Source organism: the organism of the source record quoted next, unplaced genomic scaffold (assembly GCF_019419815.1).
Source record: "Pyrus x bretschneideri cultivar Hongxiangsu unplaced genomic scaffold, Pyrus_bretschneideri_v1 Contig102, whole genome shotgun sequence".
NCBI lineage: Eukaryota > Viridiplantae > Streptophyta > Magnoliopsida > Rosales > Rosaceae > Pyrus > Pyrus x bretschneideri.
The window spans coordinates 186536-203786 of NW_025999394.1; the positions used below are offsets into that span (position 1 = coordinate 186536).

General features: G+C 38.2%; 2 protein-coding genes across 4 annotated transcripts; both read left to right on the plus strand.

The window, feature by feature from the left end:
• Nucleotides 1–1043: 1043 nt before the first annotated feature.
• LOC103941477 (homeobox-leucine zipper protein ANTHOCYANINLESS 2) lies at nt 1044–7537 on the plus strand. Of its 2 annotated transcripts, none has more exons than XM_048570427.1 (9): nt 1044–1839; nt 1994–2211; nt 2333–2450; nt 2565–3236; nt 3418–3519; nt 3611–3823; nt 5532–5706; nt 5792–6159; nt 6566–7537. In XM_048570427.1, exons 1-9 carry the CDS (start codon nt 1657–1659, stop codon nt 6974–6976), a joined length of 2460 nt encoding a protein of 819 aa, XP_048426384.1. In that variant the 5' UTR covers nt 1044–1656; the 3' UTR covers nt 6977–7537. The 2 variants fall into 2 exon arrangements, with proteins under 2 accessions (XP_048426384.1, XP_048426381.1); XM_048570424.1 differs by having other exon boundaries at nt 1045–1839; nt 1991–2211.
• A 2040-nt stretch (nt 7538–9577) lies between these two features.
• On the plus strand, nt 9578–10561 carry LOC125470683. 2 transcript variants are annotated; one of them, XR_007252995.1, is made up of 2 exons: nt 9578–9896; nt 10172–10561. XR_007252995.1 is itself a non-coding variant. In XM_048570028.1 (2 exons), the coding sequence occupies exons 1-2, from the start codon at nt 9775–9777 to the stop codon at nt 10520–10522; spliced, it is 417 nt and encodes a 138-aa protein (XP_048425985.1). In that variant the 5' UTR covers nt 9579–9774; the 3' UTR covers nt 10523–10561. The 2 variants fall into 2 exon arrangements, 1 of the variants encoding a protein (XP_048425985.1); XM_048570028.1 differs by having other exon boundaries at nt 9579–9896; nt 10228–10561.
• Nucleotides 10562–17251: the final 6690 nt, after the last annotated feature.

Consider the following 17251-nt stretch of genomic DNA (forward strand, 5'->3'; position numbering starts at 1 on the left):
TTATTGGATCTAACTTTTTGTTTTTGTAACTAACAAGTAATATGTAGTTTATTTACAATCATCACTTTCGAAAATTTTCACATCACTTTACAAACTATTTGCTTCATTTGTCACTCCTCACTCGTATTCCTTAGTTGAGCGCGTTTATCTATTTATTGTTTATGGGAAGTTGCGTGCCAAATTTAAAAAACGAGTAACCGCCCTTTGGCTGTCAAATTATCTTCAATGACTCAAACTGATTCTGGATCCTTTAACAAAAGGGATCCTCATTTAAAAAATAAAATAAAAATAGAGACATCTTTTTAAACGTTGGATTGATTTTAATGAAATTGTGTAATTAAGATTAAATCATAGACCATATAATCTTAATCATATAATTTTATTAAAATTAAATTTAACGGTCAAAAAAGTGTCCTCATTTAAAAAAAAAAAAAAAAAAAGGATTCATAAGGTTTAGATTCGATCCAATTACCTAACTAACACGAATATTCAAGCGCTCACTCCTACAAAGTTTCCACGATAATCAATTGTCGCAAATATATTATCCCTTAGCATGAAAGTTAATTAGGCCTTCTTTGTAGAAACTAAATACCATATTTTCTATATTTATTTTATTTCTATATTTTCTGCATACCATATTTTCTTTTACAAAAACTAAATAGCATATCAAATGAACTATTCTTGATTTATTTAAGGAACTATCTAGCATCTTTATATTGTCTGAACAAAGGGAAAGTAAGAAAGGTCAAATCTCCAGCGCATATCTAGATTTTAGCTGGAAAATCCAGACCTCCCGTAAAGAAACAAACTTTAGTACAAAATCCCATTACCTGTACCAAGTTGAGAGAAAGATGAGAGAGGAGAGAGAGTCATAGATCTGATAATTCAGAAGAAAAAGCTCGAAAAGGTTAGAAATTTTTTACTGTTTTTTCACAGACTTTCAGAGAGTGGAGAGTCAACCGGTCCTTTTTGGAGCTTTTGTATTTGTAAGGCTTCGAAGAGTCCACATAGTGCGTTTTATCTTCAGCGCTCTCTCTCTCTCTCTCTCTCTCTCTCTCTCTCTCTTCTGCTTCCTTCTTCTCTCTCTTGCCTTTTCTTTTCCTTTCTCTCTCTGCAACAAATCTTGGAAAAAAAAAAGCTTTTTCCTTTACTTTCTCTCATTTTTAAAATTTTCTCAGGCCTTTTTAGCTAGTCAAGCATGCAGCGGAACCAGGGATAAACACACTCGTAAAAACTAGGGTTCCCCGTTTAGATGTCCTCCAAACGAAATAGCAGTCATTTAAGCCCCCTTCTGGTGCTTAGCTGTTTTGGTGAGTTTTTAGAGAGAGAAAGCTAGATAGAGAGAGAGGGATAGAGAACGAAGAGCTAAGCAGCTGGAGTGTACCAAAAAAGGGTTTGCTTGCCTTCTTTCTCTTTCTTTCTCTCCAAAACCAAACTTTTCTCTTTCGCAAGAGAGGGATTTGGAGACATTTGGGTTATCTCTGAACCGTTTGTCTTCTTTGCCTCTCTTAAATTTTTTTTCTGTCCAAATATTTTAAGGGAGAGAGGAATTTAAGCTGTAAATTTGTAAAGAAATAGGAGGAGAATCTGGAAAGGCGTTTGGTTTGACAGGGTTGAAGAACCAAAGAAAAAAAGAGAGTCTTGGGGTTATTTTTGATGAGTTTTGGGGGTTTTCTTGACAACAGTACCGGCAGTTGTGGCGGTACGAGAATCGTGGCTGATATTCCTTACACCAATAGCAACAACAACATGCCATCGAGTGCAATCGGTCAGCCACACCTTGTCACTCAGTCTCTCACTAAATCCATGTTCAACTCTCCTGGACTCTCACTTGCCCTAGTAAAAATCTCTTATTTTTTTCATTTTTCCTATCGAATTTTTTTTTTTTTTTGGTTTCTGATGAAGTGATCTGAAATCTGATCTGGGTGTTTTTGTTATTTTTTGGTTCTGATTTGTGTTTTTATTTTTATTTTTTATTATTTATTATCAGCAGACAAATGTGGATGGGCAAGGAGATGTGACGAGAGTGGCCGAGAGTTATGAGGCAAACAACGGCGGGAGAAGGAGCAGAGAGGAAGAACATGAGAGCAGATCTGGGAGTGATAACATGGATGGTGCTTCTGGGGACGATCAAGATGCCGCTGACAACAACCCTCGTAAGAAGAAGCGTTACCACCGACACACCCCTCAGCAAATCCAAGAACTTGAAGCGTATTTTATTAAAAATCCCATTTTCTGGTTTATTCATTTATATTGTTGCTGCATAAAATGATAACTTTTTGAGTTCTTAACTTTTTTTTTTTTTATTTGTTTGGTTTTTTGTGGTTTTTAGGCTGTTCAAAGAGTGCCCTCATCCTGATGAGAAGCAAAGATTGGAGCTCAGCAGAAGGCTTAACTTGGAGACCAGACAAGTCAAATTCTGGTTCCAAAATCGCCGAACCCAGATGAAGGTAAATATGTTCATCTCCTGTATTTTTTTTTTTTTTTTTTTGGGGGTTTCGCTTTCAGTCTTAATTTTATTTTTTGCTTTGATGTGGATGGAGTTTTGGTTGTTGGATTTTTAGACGCAACTGGAACGCCATGAGAACTCGTTGCTGAGGCAAGAGAACGATAAGCTCCGAGCGGAGAACATGTCGATTCGTGACGCTATGAGGAACCCAATTTGCTCAAACTGTGGTGGTCCTGCAATTATTGGAGATATATCACTAGACGAGCAGCATCTCAGGATCGAAAATGCTCGATTGAAGGACGAGTTGGACCGAGTTTGTGCACTGGCCGGAAAGTTTCTAGGCCGACCCATTTCATCCATGGGGCCTCCGCTTCCGAGCTCCACTTTGGAGCTCGGAGTTGGGAGCAATGGGTTTGGTGGGATGAGCAATGTGGCTACATCAATATCCATGGGACCTGATTTTGGAGGTGGGATTGGGAGTGCTATGTCAATTGTGTCTCATGGTAGGCCGAGTGTGACGGGGCTAGACCGGTCGATAGAGAGATCGATGTTTCTAGAGCTTGCTTTGGCTGCCATGGATGAATTGGTTAAGATGGCTCAGACAGATGAGCCCCTTTGGCTGAGGAGTTTGGAGGGTGGAAGGGAGGTTTTGAACCATGAGGAATACATGAGAAGTTTCACTCCTTGCATCGGATTGAAACCGAATGGCTTTGTCTCCGAGGCTTCTCGGGAGTCTGGAATGGTCATCATCAACAGCTTAACTCTTGTTGAAACTTTGATGGATTCGGTAATAATCCGAACACTTATTTGTTTGAGATTTGAGTCAATTAATTGTTATAGCAATTGATGATGATGTTTTGCTTTTTTGGTATTTGTTGGTGCTTCCGATGCTTGTTATTTTTTTTGCTTATTTTATGTTCAAATTTTCAAATTTAGTTCTCATCTTGTTTGAATTTATTTTTCCACAGAATCGATGGTTGGAGATGTTTCCTGGCGTGATTGCAAGAACATCAACCACAGATGTGATTTCCAGTGGCATGGGAGGAACTAGAAATGGTGCACTTCAACTGGTAAATACGATCGTCAGTCCTAAAAAAAAAAAATTAAATTAAAACATGTACTTTGTTTTTCTGCAGTTGATCTCAATTAATCACATTTCAGATGCATGCTGAGTTGCAAGTCCTATCACCTTTGGTTCCGGTTCGTGAGGTCAATTTCCTGCGTTTCTGCAAGCAGCACGCAGAGGGCGTGTGGGCTGTGGTTGACGTGTCGGTTGACGTCATTCGCGACACCTCCAGTGCACCGACATTTATGAACTGCAGGAGGCTCCCTTCTGGCTGTGTTGTGCAAGACATGCCCAATGGGTACTCTAGGGTAAATCTAGTACTAATATCCTTGCCAGTCTCTCATGAGCTTCTTTGGTACATTACATATATTTATGCCTTGCAAATTAATATAGTTTCCCTACTGGTAAAATAGAAAACCAATTTACTAGCCTCGACTTCACATGCATCAACGGTTGGGAATCATCAAGTCAAAGTCATCCATGCCCGCGTGATGCGGACATGGATGATTAACTGTGGCACAACTCAAGTGCACACTTTCAGTTACATTACATGCTTCACATTTATTGTGCTTTTCCCAAGTGGGGGTGTTCTTCTCCCTTTGCTCTTTAATGAGTCTGTTGAAGTAACTGCAACATTGGGGCTTTGTTGAAATTAATTAGAGTGACATTAAGGAGATTCTCTCAAAAGTGAGATTGTCGATAGACTCGCAATCTAACATCAATTCTTGTGTTAATATTATAAAATATTGTATATAAAACATAAGGGGATAGAGTCTACGAGGAATTCCACTTTTAAGAGTCCTGTCATTTCTCAATTATTTAAGTCCAAATATCATGCATTTTTTTTCATTCCCAAAGCCACCACTTAATCAATTCTTAATTAAGTGATTAATTTAATGAATTAAGAAAAAGCTCATGCATCAAAGAACATTGTTTGTCTAGTGATTACTCACTACATTACCACACTGTCTCAGTTTCTTTGATGGTTTTCACCAACCCAATATTTTATGCCCTCCAGGAATCGGAACCTTCTTCAAAATCTTATCATCTGCGCTCAAATCTTATTCTAAAATATTAAACAATTCCAATCCGATTTTTTAATGACACTAAATTATTATTATTTTTAATTTATCACAGTGCCAAGGATTTGAGCCTTCAATTTTTTATTCATCAGAAGCCTCCATTACCCAAATTTCTGTACCCTTGAACACACTAATGGTCATATAAATATAATCCTAAATAACCCCAACTGCCTTGCAAATCTTCAAATTAGGTCAAATTAATTATTCATCCATTTGATGTTTCTATTCCAATCTTTGATGCTTGTCATTTGGCCCTATATTCCAGCCCTTTCTTAATCCAAGACCTCCTACTCTCAAACTCCCAAGACTGCCTTTTTGTTTGTTTCTATATGGCTCCCCTTCTCCCCTCTCTAGGGTTCTGTTAATATATGAACATATATATACAATATATATATATATATATATCTGTGTGTATATAATTGTATTGTATTATATACACCAACATCATTTACAAATCTCGATGTCACCTTCTTCCCCTTCAAATGTTGCGCAACTTTACCTACACCCAAATATTTTAAGCTCTTGTTTTTGCTTGATGGCTGTGTGATTGATTCCATGTCTATTATTATTATTTGCTCGACTTGCTGTATTTGCATTTTCGCATTCCACAACTATCCTGCAATAAAATTTTCGTATCGAAGAAAACCACTAAGGATGTATGTGTTATGTGTCATTGACCCCAAAATGCTGCAACCACTAAGGATGCACCAATAACTATTTTTGGAACAACTTCAATTTTGTTAGCTGGCTTCTGCCTACCTTGGCTGTAAACTGTTCTTGCTTTGTAATTAAATTTCCCACATTTTTGGTTTTTGTTAGGTGGGTTCAAGTTTTCCAAGTGTGCAAATCTGTAGCATATTGTGTGTTATTATGTTAAGCTAATTAACCTAATTACTAATGATGTACTAATGTGATCAGTAACAAAACGTTGCAGGTTACATGGGTTGAGCATGCGGAGTATGATGAAAGCCAAGTCCACCAGCTATACCGACCCTTGTTAAGTTCCGGCATGGGCTTCGGCGCTCAACGGTGGGTCGCCACCCTTCAACGCCAATCCGAGTGCCAGGCCATTCTCATGTCCTCCGCCGTCCCATCCCGCGACCACACTGGTAATTTATCAATAAGTCAATCTACATTATTTAGTGGATTGATTAATATGGATAATGTTTCTCAATTGAGTATTTTTTGTAATAGCTATCACTACCAGCGGGAGGAGGAGCATGCTGAAGCTGGCGCAGCGGATGACAGACAACTTCTGTGCCGGAGTATGTGCATCGACCGTGCATAAATGGACCAAGCTTAACGCTGGGAACGTCGACGAGGACGTCCGGGTCATGACTCGGGAGAGCCTCGACGACCCCGGCGAGCCACCGGGTGTCGTGCTCAGCGCTGCCACTTCGGTCTGGCTGCCGGTCTCTCCGCAGAGGCTATTTGATTTCTTGCGTGATGAGCGGCTGAGGAGCGAGTGGGACATACTCTCCAACGGCGGGCCCATGCAGGAGATGGCCCACATCGCCAAGGGCCAGGATCCCGGCAACTGCGTTTCCCTCCTCCGCGCCAGAGTACCTTTTTTTTTTTCGCCCTCTGAAATTGTCAATTATTTATTTTATTTTTGGATAATTGGTGGGGAGGTTGGGGAGGCGTGAGGTCAATTTACTTAAAAATCAGAAATGTGTCTTTTTGTGGGGGGTGAAAAAGGTAAATGTGGAAAGGACAAGTCTGGAATTTGGAAGTATGTGTAGGGTTGTTTTGGGGTGGCAGTGTTTGTTTCGTTAGCCTCCCAAAAAGTCAAAAGTTCGAGGACGATTGTCAACTTCTTGTGCAGTTACTTTCTGACCTCACCTTTTCTATTTTTTTATTTTATTTTATTCAATGAGAAGAAAAAAGTACAGGGTTTGACTTAAATTATGTAGTGGCATGGGTGTAAATTAATTGGACACTGAGGGTCTTGTTTTTGTGATGGTACAGGCAAACGCAAACCAAGGCAGCATGCTGATCCTACAAGAGACACGCATAGACGCTGCGGGGTCGCTGGTGGTGTACGCGCCAGTTGACATTCCGGCCATGCACGTGGTCATGAACGGCGGGGACTCCGCGTACGTTGCTCTCCTGCCATCCGGGTTCGCAATCGTCCCTGATGGCCCAGGCTCGCGCGGGCCCATGTCCGGCAAAGGCGCCACTCACGGCAGCAGCAATGGCGGCGGGTGCGGTGACGACGGTGGCAATAGAGTGAGCGGGTCCCTCCTGACAATGACGTTTCAGATCCTTGTGAACAGCCTGCCGGCGGGCAAGCTGACCGTGGAGTCGGTGGAGACGGTGAACCACCTCATATCCTGCACGGTCCAGAAGATCAAGGCGTCCCTCCATTGTGAGAGCTGATGATCCACGTATCCGATCGTACTGGCATCACGTGATCCACCCTTATCTTGTAGCTTTTGTTTTTCTTTTGTTTTGTCTAGCTCTTGTGCTTTTGTTAGGAGACTTTATTGACGGTTGTTGTGCATGTGCATGGCGGTGGCGGAGGGCGGTGGCGTAAGTTATTTAGGTGGTGGTAGTTTTATTTTGTTGTGTGGGAGAGCGGTTGGGGGGAACAACGAGTAAATGTGGTGGGGGTATTGAGTCAAGAACGAACCGCACGTGGAGAGTCCTCGCATGGTGATAAGGATATACATACATGGAACTTGCACGTGCGTGTGAAGTTGCACACGTGTGTGTTCTTAGCACAAGGCAAGGGTGGTGGTTCGGGCATTGACTCAGGTCCACCCCTGTTTAATTCCAGAAAGTGAGTCTGGCTCAACATAGATTGTGAAAAGGAAAAAGTGTTGGAGAAATTGACCCTTTTTCGGAGTTATCGATTTTATTTCAAGTTTTCTGAATTTAATATCAGATATTAATGTGATGTTCATGACATGGTTTCAGTATTCATGTTCGGTTTTACAATTCCTGTACCATTAGAGTAAATTAGAATAATGTAATCCTAAAAAAAATCCAACTTGTTATTAAAAATATCAAATGAAATTCGCTTACTTTGTTTTTATTCCTTTTAACAAATGATAGTATATAAGGAAATGGTTCAAGTTTCATAATCAGCTAGTAATAATATGGTTTAAATCTACTTTTGACGAGAATCAAATTTAAAATTGCTCACTTAAAAATGAAGAGAAATATTATTAAACCGTAAGATTAAGTGACACTTACATTTTTTATTTTGAACAAAAGAATTGATAGAAATATAATGAACATAATCCATATGCATATAAAGAAAGGAGATGTGCATATATGTGTTTGTGGTAGCTGTAGAGATTTATTCTAGTTGTTTGTTTGTCAAAATCATATTTATTTGTTCTCCTTTGTTTTTAAATATTGTTGGGCAAACAGTGAAATATTGTGGTGAAAATGTTTGTGGTGGTGGTGGTGATGGGTGAGTGAATGTGGTGGAGGCAATAAATAAGGGGCAGAATGAGGTGATGGAGAGGCGAGAGGATCCTCGCGGGATCCTTTTTGTGAGGATTTTGGGGATTCTCCAATCACATTTGTTCATCGTACATCGTGTGGTCAGTTTTCATCCAGTACTGTTGTTGACCCTAAAAACTACTAAGTCTACGTGGCGCGCAGGCCGAGTAACTAATGAGCTAACTATGTCATTCAGTTGATGCGGGGCGTGCCAACTCGTCGGCCGAGGAGTAAAATGTGTTCATATTGCGTTGAGTGGGCTGCTGATTTCTTGATCTTGCGACTGTGGTTGAGGAAGGAACACGTCTCGGCCTTCGGGTTCTAGAGCTTGAAGACAAGACTGCTAGTTTTGCGAAGTTCACGGATCGTCGGCGTTGTGGTTGGTTATAGTGATTATATTCGTAAGAGTATAAGCACGCCAAACCAGTACCAAACTGTATGGACACAAGTACTCAAAAGATATGTATGTCTTGATGGTGAATGTGGTTTGACCGTCAAAATGCCGAACTCTAAAACTTACTTGTGAATACCCAATCATAAAACAACTCGGTGTACAATGTGCTGAGCCCAATAATTTGTAACACCTCACTTCGCCAAGAAGGCTAATGAGATGACATCCGCCAATAAGGATTCGAAAATCCTTCTCGACCGAGACTTGGATAGGTAATCAGTCGGTCTCGACACAGTGCTGTCTATCCAAACTGAAGATGTTCACCGGTTGCCTTCATAGTGCTGTTTATCCAAACTGAAGATGTGTTGGCAAAAAAGGAAAACAAAAATCTCAAGGTTGTTGAGAGGTTTCGCGTAAAGCGAGGGTTTGCGCAGGGGCAGTTTGTGTGTTGAATTGGAAATGGCTAGAATGATGCACCCCTATCTTATTTATAGCAGCCAACCTCGTCATGGCCGAACTAGAACTATACTTGGGTTAGGATTCCTCATCCTAATCTAAACAGATCTCGCCCAATCGTTCCTCCATTAGGACTTTGAACCAACCTCTTTATCCGGTCACATTCACTTCTCAAACCTCAGCATCCTCATTCCTTTGAGACTCCTTATACTACTAGGATTCAACTCATTCGCTCCTACCCAGATTAATCCTTCTTGTAATAGGACTCGGCCGACCTGACTGGGTGGTTTATGACCACTGGACTGCCCATAGTATTTTTGGAAGAGCTTTAGACCGAACATAAACCTAACCTCGGCCTAATAATATTATTTTGGGCCCAAACAACTGTTTATATTTAATTTTAAATACAAAAATTACAATGATTTCTGACCACACGATGTATGATGAATGGATGTGATTTGAAGATCCCCGGGATCCTCACAAAGAGGATCCGGCGAGGATCCTTTCGTGACAGGGAGAACTGGTTGCTTTCAATTAATGCTTGTTTTTTGGTGTTGTTGCACGGTTAGATGCTGACATGTGTGTACGTACGTTTGTGAAGCATTATTTGATCATCTCACAACTATTCACAAGTCACGGATGACAGTTGACTAAGAGTGTAACGCTGTTTTGGTGAGAGAGAGAGAGAGAATAATAAGATCATCTCCAACCGATTTGATCAGAAGGTTAAAAATAATCTGAAATGACACGAAAATCATCTTCAACCAAGAACTAAGTTAAAATGCTCGTAGGCCCCACCGGGCTAAAAAAAAAAAAAAGAATCAGGCCGACTGGCTGGCCCAAAGGGCCAGCCAGCTAGCGCTGGGCCATACGTAGAATGGCTTGTAAGCGGAAGGCGAGGGCTGGAACCTCTTCAGGTTCTCCCCTGGAATCGAGGAAGCTGAGGCAAACCGAGGGTTTTGGAAAAACCCCAAAACGTAATCCTCCCCATCTCTTCAGGTGATTCCCTCTCTCTCTCTGCTCTTCTCTCTCCCCTTTATTTACGCTTTAATCTGGCTGTCATTTCCAGATTTTTTTTCTTATTTTTTGTAATTTAATTGTTGGAATTTAGGCATAATTAAGTGCATGGCAGCTGTAAGTTGTTGAGTTGTGTAAAATCCGTGTTTTGTTGATATAGATGTCTTCTCATGTGGGTTATTCTTGGATTTTGTTTCTGTCACTGTATGCTGATTTTTCCTCTTCAAAATGCGACCCTTTTGTACACATATATACAGATACACACAACAGAGTCCTAGTGTACGTTTTTCACACTCGATTTCTTCACTCGCAGCGGCCGGTTGATCGAAGATAAGATCTGTTCCCCATTTTACCTCTGCTGGCTGTCTATTTTCGAACCCCAGAAAGATAATTCAGTAACCCTTGAAATTTGGAAAGAGGAACTTACACTTGTATTGAAATTTCTTTATGATCTTGTTTTGAATACCGCTATTTTGATACCATTTTCAAATTGCAAAGAAATTATGATCCCCAGAAGTGTTGGGTCAGCTTTTGGTGTCAATGTGCTGGGTTTTTGTTCATGTACAAAAGAAATTTCACCATCTATTTTTCACTTTTTCTCCCTGTAAGCTGTATTGAATACGATAAAGGTGGTATAAATTTTTACATATTTTTTTCCTTTTTTCTCATGACTTAGTTAAGCTTCCATTCTTGACTAATAATAAATTACGATTCCCATATTAATTTAATTAAAATAATAAATTATGTTTGTTCTTATTGCCTTCCGACTTTTTCGGTTGAAGATAATTTTTTGTTACAGGATTATGTTTGACCTATGACTCTCTGACCTCTCGCTTTGAGATGATAAGAAATATGACATGATACTATTCATTAAAATATTAATTTTTTGGAGACCTATAAAGGGCTCTCTAACCTTCCTTGGTTGGAGATGGTCTAAGCATGGATGGATCGGATCTTGTTGGGTTTGGTCAGCTGGAACCATTGAACGGTGGGATTTTGAGATTGAGAGTTAACGATGTTTTTTCGGTGCGCCACTGTATTCATACCAAAGTTTTGGAGGCCGTCAGATTTCATCCTGCGGCTAAGATTGAATACCTGGTGACCTCCTATAAACTATTATATGTCGAAAATAGTGGAAGTCGCAAAGTTTAGTAGACGGGGAACAAAAGCAAACTGGACGGCTTGTCGGAAATACGAAATGCCCGGATCGTTGGTATCCGTCGGCTTCTTGAGCTTGTCGTTGAAAGCCTCCATCGTTACAGTCAGGGGCGGATGGAAATAAGGATTAAGGTGGTTTCAGGATCATTCGAATTTGAAAAATATATACGTGAAGGTCTTTCCCGTAATCTTTAGATGTTTGGTACGAGTTTCTTTTGTGCTTACTAAATATTTGATATAAAGCATGCTAGGCATATTTGACATGTTGCATCGGCAACACTCGACAAATTCTCTTTATATCGTTAATCAGATTGCTTCAAAATATGCCAGTATCTGTTAATGTATGGACAACAAGCCGACCAAGTAAATAAACTGATTTTTTTGCATGCTTCACTCTTTGTTCCTGTCTTAAAAACTTGTATTTAATATTGGGACCCCCAAGGTTCAAACATGCATGGATCCACCATGGTTATAGCGTTCTTCGTTGATGATTGGTTCGATTTAAATTACAAAATCTCTACCTATCTTGTTTTTGGAATGAGTTATATTCGTTTTTGCAAATTATCGTTTGACAAAAGTGTAAAAGTAGATCATTAAAAATATAATTTACAGTATACGTAAGAGTAAAATGCAAGGGTTGGTTACATGGTGGGTAAGTGTGTTTTTCTTTCTAATATTTGATTCTTAAAAAGTTTTAGTAGTATTCATTTTCACTTATAAGTGAGATGTCTTAAATTAAATATCGTAAATGACAAGTTCGAATCAATTTAAAAATATAATATTGTGTAAAAACAATTATATATATTTAACTCTTGAAGTGCATTTCTCTAACATTATGTGTTCTTAGGATGACTTTATTCCTACATGCACGACCAAATACTTGAAACTAGAGCATGTAGGTCGGCATTTTAAAGTTGTAAAACAAGCACATTTTTCAAAATTACTTCAGAAACTCTTATCATCGGACTCCATTTATTACTGCTAAATTTGAAAAAAAGTGCTAGCTTTGCAATTTGATCGTGAAATGTGCATATAAACTAGTGTTACACTAAGGAACTTAGGATATACATTCACAACAAAACCCTAGGTGTGACGGACGAAGGCAACAAAGTCAAGAAAATGAAAGTCTTCTTGAAAGAGGAAAATTTTTATGTATACCAAAACACAATCTGATACGTCATGTATTATATTTTAAGACAACAATACATCTACTTATATTATGACATATGGTGTACCACATTTTGTTTCGGATATACAGAAAAGTTCCCGGAAAGAGGGAATTACATCACATTAGGCCGTGATAGTCAAATGGTCATGGAGGACGTCGCCTTTTGGACCTTCATTTGTACCTAGTACGTCTATTCGACCATCTCAAATCTATCCATCCTCCAAAGTCCTTTACGCTTCACAAACACGATCTCCTCACCTTCTGCTGCAGCTGCTGAGTCCATCAGTTACCTGCATATACTGTTAATGTGGGCTCCAGCATACCAAATCACATGCAAGAGTGGGCTCCAACGTAGGCGGATCTTGAAGCCGTGATGGGTACGTCAATCTTCCACAGTAGTCCGGATGTATTATTTCTGGCCGTGGGCCATAACATGCGGCTGTGGATTACAGTGTGGAGGAGGAGGAGGAGGAGGCGGGACCATTGCCGTGTAGTAACCCTCTCACAGGCGAGGCGACGTTCCTCCTTAAGTCATTGCAACACGACTTTTACTTTGTCTCAACAGAAACCTTGTCCTACTACTCCTATACTCAGCCATTTCAATTAACAAATTTATGCCAGAAAAATTCAAGAGTTCAACATAATTCTGAAAGCAGATGGACAAAATTGTGTTAACATCCCCACGCGAGTGATATAGGGGCTCATTCCGTAAGATATAGACTGTTCGAATCGTTAAAATACATTACCAAATAAATCCTACAAAACAGGTGTAAACAACATGTATTCCTGAATTCTAACCCTATATATATAGCTATACGCTTAATGTTTGCATTTTCAAAAGAGAGACTTTCGTGGTGTCCCCATTTCATAACATTCCTCATTTCCATAATTTCTACAAGTCTCGATCCATATCTCATTGTGTGAAACAAACTACATGATCCAATGTGATGGCACCTAATTCAATACCCTAGGTTATACATGTATAAGTCAATCCTAAATTCCTAATATTAATTCCCAAACTCATGAAAATGTTTGGGTTAGCTGGCTTTTTCTAATCATGGAAACATGTATGTGTTTTTAGATATACGCAACTTTTCTTGGCTGCTCATTTGCCCTAATTGGAGTCCGCAGGCCAACTCACTTTCATGATATCGATTGCCTATTTATACAGATATGCACTCCATCTCCATCATTGGCGCCGCATCAGATGGGGCTGGCTGCATGCTGCTAATATTCAATCAATCATATTTGTTCACTTCGTCGATAATGTTCTGAGTTCAAATCTCATGTACGACATTTGTTGGAAAATGATTGATGAATACAATCACTATGTAGACATAATAACATGTATTAGAGCAAAGTAAGTTTGGATCATATGTTTATATTCAAAACTACGTCGTTTCAACTGTATATTTTAGTTTTATTCCATAAATTTCAAATTTTAGGCCTTAAACTATAACATTGATATACTTCCTAGAAAGTGTAAAAGTTACTGAGAGTAATGTGAGGATTTATGACCTCTTCATTCATCATTGTTTAAAATTAAACCCTAAACCCAAAATTCCTGATACGATTAGTTACAAACGCTTTTTGACAAGATTCACGGCACTGGTTCTCGTGTGAACCAAAAACCTATTAGCGCTTTTTTTTCTCTGCTAAACTGTAACCGAACAAATGTTTATATTGTCAAACTTTTGACTGCATAAAATCATGATTTATATTATGTTTTCAGGCCATGTATATAGTCAATATGTGTTGAATTTGCATTTAAACATTGAATGCAGTGTTGGGTACATGGATAATAATACAAGGAAACCTTTTTTTTTTCTTTGGTCCTCTTAAGCTTTGAATGAGAACGTGAGAGGTGGGTGTGGGAGACATGAACATGATGAGAGCTTAGAGGATGTAGATTTGCAATTTAAGCACACAGAAGTTTGGTGCATTTAAATTAGTAGGACCAATGCCAGGAGAGCAAGGCCCTCGAGTTTTTGTTGGAAATAAATAAATAAATGCCACTTAGTACTACAAAATAGGCATATTCTTTTTTACTTGTAAGTGAGAGGGATGTTCGGTTCTAACCAAATGCGAATTTGAACAACATTATTACTAGTCAATTGTGAGACTTAGCCACTCCCTCGCCCCTTAGTATAGAAAATATTGATCGTTCAAAAAAAAAAAAATATATATATATATATATAAATATAAGAAAAATCCCCTTTTTTTTCTTATAATATATTTATGCCAATTGTGCATGCGATCCAATTGTAGATTGCAGCAGACATTAATTTAGTGAGTAGGAGTGGGAGGAATATATTTTCAAGGTTTGAAGCTCTCCTCCAAATTCCATTAATCACATTATCAATATGAAACTTTATAGATTGAATTAAATTGCTTGGAAACAAAAGGAGCTCAAAGGTGACGTTTTCATGCTACTTTCGAGTTTATGTGCCAAAAATTTGATTTAATTTCTGAATATACACAGAAACTTTGTGCAAAAGGACTTCTTATGTTGACTTGCATTTAGAGCTCGAATTGCACACTCACGTGAGTTAACGTATCAACAAGTGCTGGTGAATTTTTCTGTTTGACAATTTCATCATCACATGATAATAATTTCACACTTATACTGTAACATGTATACCAATTTTTTAGTCGTACACTTTGAGTCCATAAGAAAAAAATCATGTATACTATTAATATGATAGTATCTTAGTATATAAATTAGTAATACCAGTAAGTAGCACACCCAAAAATTTCGTTGCAAACATTGTTTATAGTGTAATTTCAAATTACTTGTTGCTATGTCGGAATGCGTTGTTGAATATTGTGTTAATACGAATTATGAAATTCTATGACATGATATGTCAATCACCCATATTTTGGGAAGAAATGCAATGCAATCTTCCTCTTGGGACTTGGCACATGATGTACCAATGGACTCTGTTCTTTCCGATGGCCCAAGAGTATGCCGACCCATTTTTCTTGTGCCCATTAGCTAGGTAGAACCCAAAAGTGCAACAGCACCTAAAAGAAGGCCGTAGCGGCAAAAATGTAGAGCCCAATGGTGCATGGCTGGACTGGACATAGCACATAGGGCCGTTTGGTGCGGGATTGAACTTTTTTATTTTTAGAGGATTATCGTGGAATTAATATGACGGAATTTATTCCCATCCTTTTGAGGGGATTAGAATGAATTAGAAACATGTTTGCTTATAAGGAATGAACTTGCAAATAATGTGTATCATTTCCATTTTTTATATTACAATATGTTTACACTAAGGGGTAAAGAATAAATTCACGAGATTCATACCTAAGATGTCTTACTTACAAGTGAAGATGACTATTGTGGATGCAAATTTCCTCCTTCTTCTTCTTGGATGAAAATGCACCTGCAAAACAATTAACACCTAAGATCAAGGCCAAAGTTAGAATTTGAGAGAGAAAGTGTTTAGAGAATTTTAGGAGAAGAATGAACTTAGGTTTTTTGAGAAATGAGGGGCTATATATAGGGGTGTGGCCGGCCCTATTTGGGGAAATAGGGACCGGCCATTTATGGTGGTAATTTGGCTCTAATTGCAAGATATTATGCTACATAATATCTTGCAATCAATTAGGTAATTAGTCAATTAATTTTGGCAATTAAATAGGGACCGGCCACTTATGGTCGTAATTTGGATATAATTTGTCTATACATTCTTGTATATACAAACAATCAATTAATGTTACTACTACGATTTGATGGAATTCCTCTTCATTTGTAAGTAAGATATCTTAGATTCGAATCTCGTAGATGGTGAATTTGATACCAAATTAAGTTGCCCATAATGTGGCTTAGTAGAACTCTCCCTTTCTCTTAGTGTAAAATATATTTTTGCACTAAAAAAAAAAACCAATTAATGAAGAAAAATATATGCATATGAGTATCTCATACTTGAAAAGTCAAGGTATGAGATTACCATAGGTTTTATTTTTTATTTTTTTAATCTCATACTCAATTCTTTCATATTCTCATTCTTTAACATTATAAGTAAAAATGCCCTAGTTTTCTCAATAAAAAATTTACCATTTTTCGTTCATCTTCTATCTTTAAGTTGGACACAATTTTCTCATTTCTTCCCCTAATGCTCTAACATATTTATAATATAGTGAACTATTCAATCTTAAAAACCAAATCAGGTCATAGTTTAAGAAAAAGACATCATATTCCCCATCATGGTTGGAGATAGTTGGACAAATTTTATTAAATTCGAAAACCAGAGTGTCAATGGTGAGTTAGAAATACTTCAACTACAAGTTGAATTTAAGTTGAGAAGTTAGCAATCATATCACATTCGGTTGAAGATTGTGGGTTGTCTCACCTAAGTTCACACAAGATTTTCATATCATAATTTGCCTTTATAACTCAAACTTGTAACATCTAGTATATTAATCTGGATAATCAACAAAAATTATGTTCAATAAAACTTATTGCGATTAAAAATATGCAGTTAGTACACCCACTTAGAAACTTGTGATATCCAAGGGGTTAGGTTGGTTGGCAAGTGGCAACTTGGAAATGTTGTAACGGCGCTAATGAAGTTTGGTTGGTAGAATGACCATAGAAATTATGAGTAAATTGTAGTTATGGTGCCTTAACTTTAACTCAATTGGAGTAATGGTCCCTTAACTATAAATCTATTACCATTGGTCCCTCAACTCATCCAAACGTCCAGTTATGGTTTTTCTACTAAAAATCCATTACCATTGGTCTCTCAACTTTAATTCAACTGGAGAAATGGTCCCTTAACTTTAACCTAATTGTAGCAATGGTCCTTCTAACATAACTCGTTTTGACAAATTTTTTGACATAGTTGACGAAAAGGACCATAATTACACATTTTGAAGAGTTGAGAAACCCTAATTATATAAATGGTTATTCCAACATAACTTATTTTGACAAAATTTTGACGAAATTGATGAAAATGACTATAGCTACACATTTTGAAAAGTTGAGGGACCAATGGTAATGGAT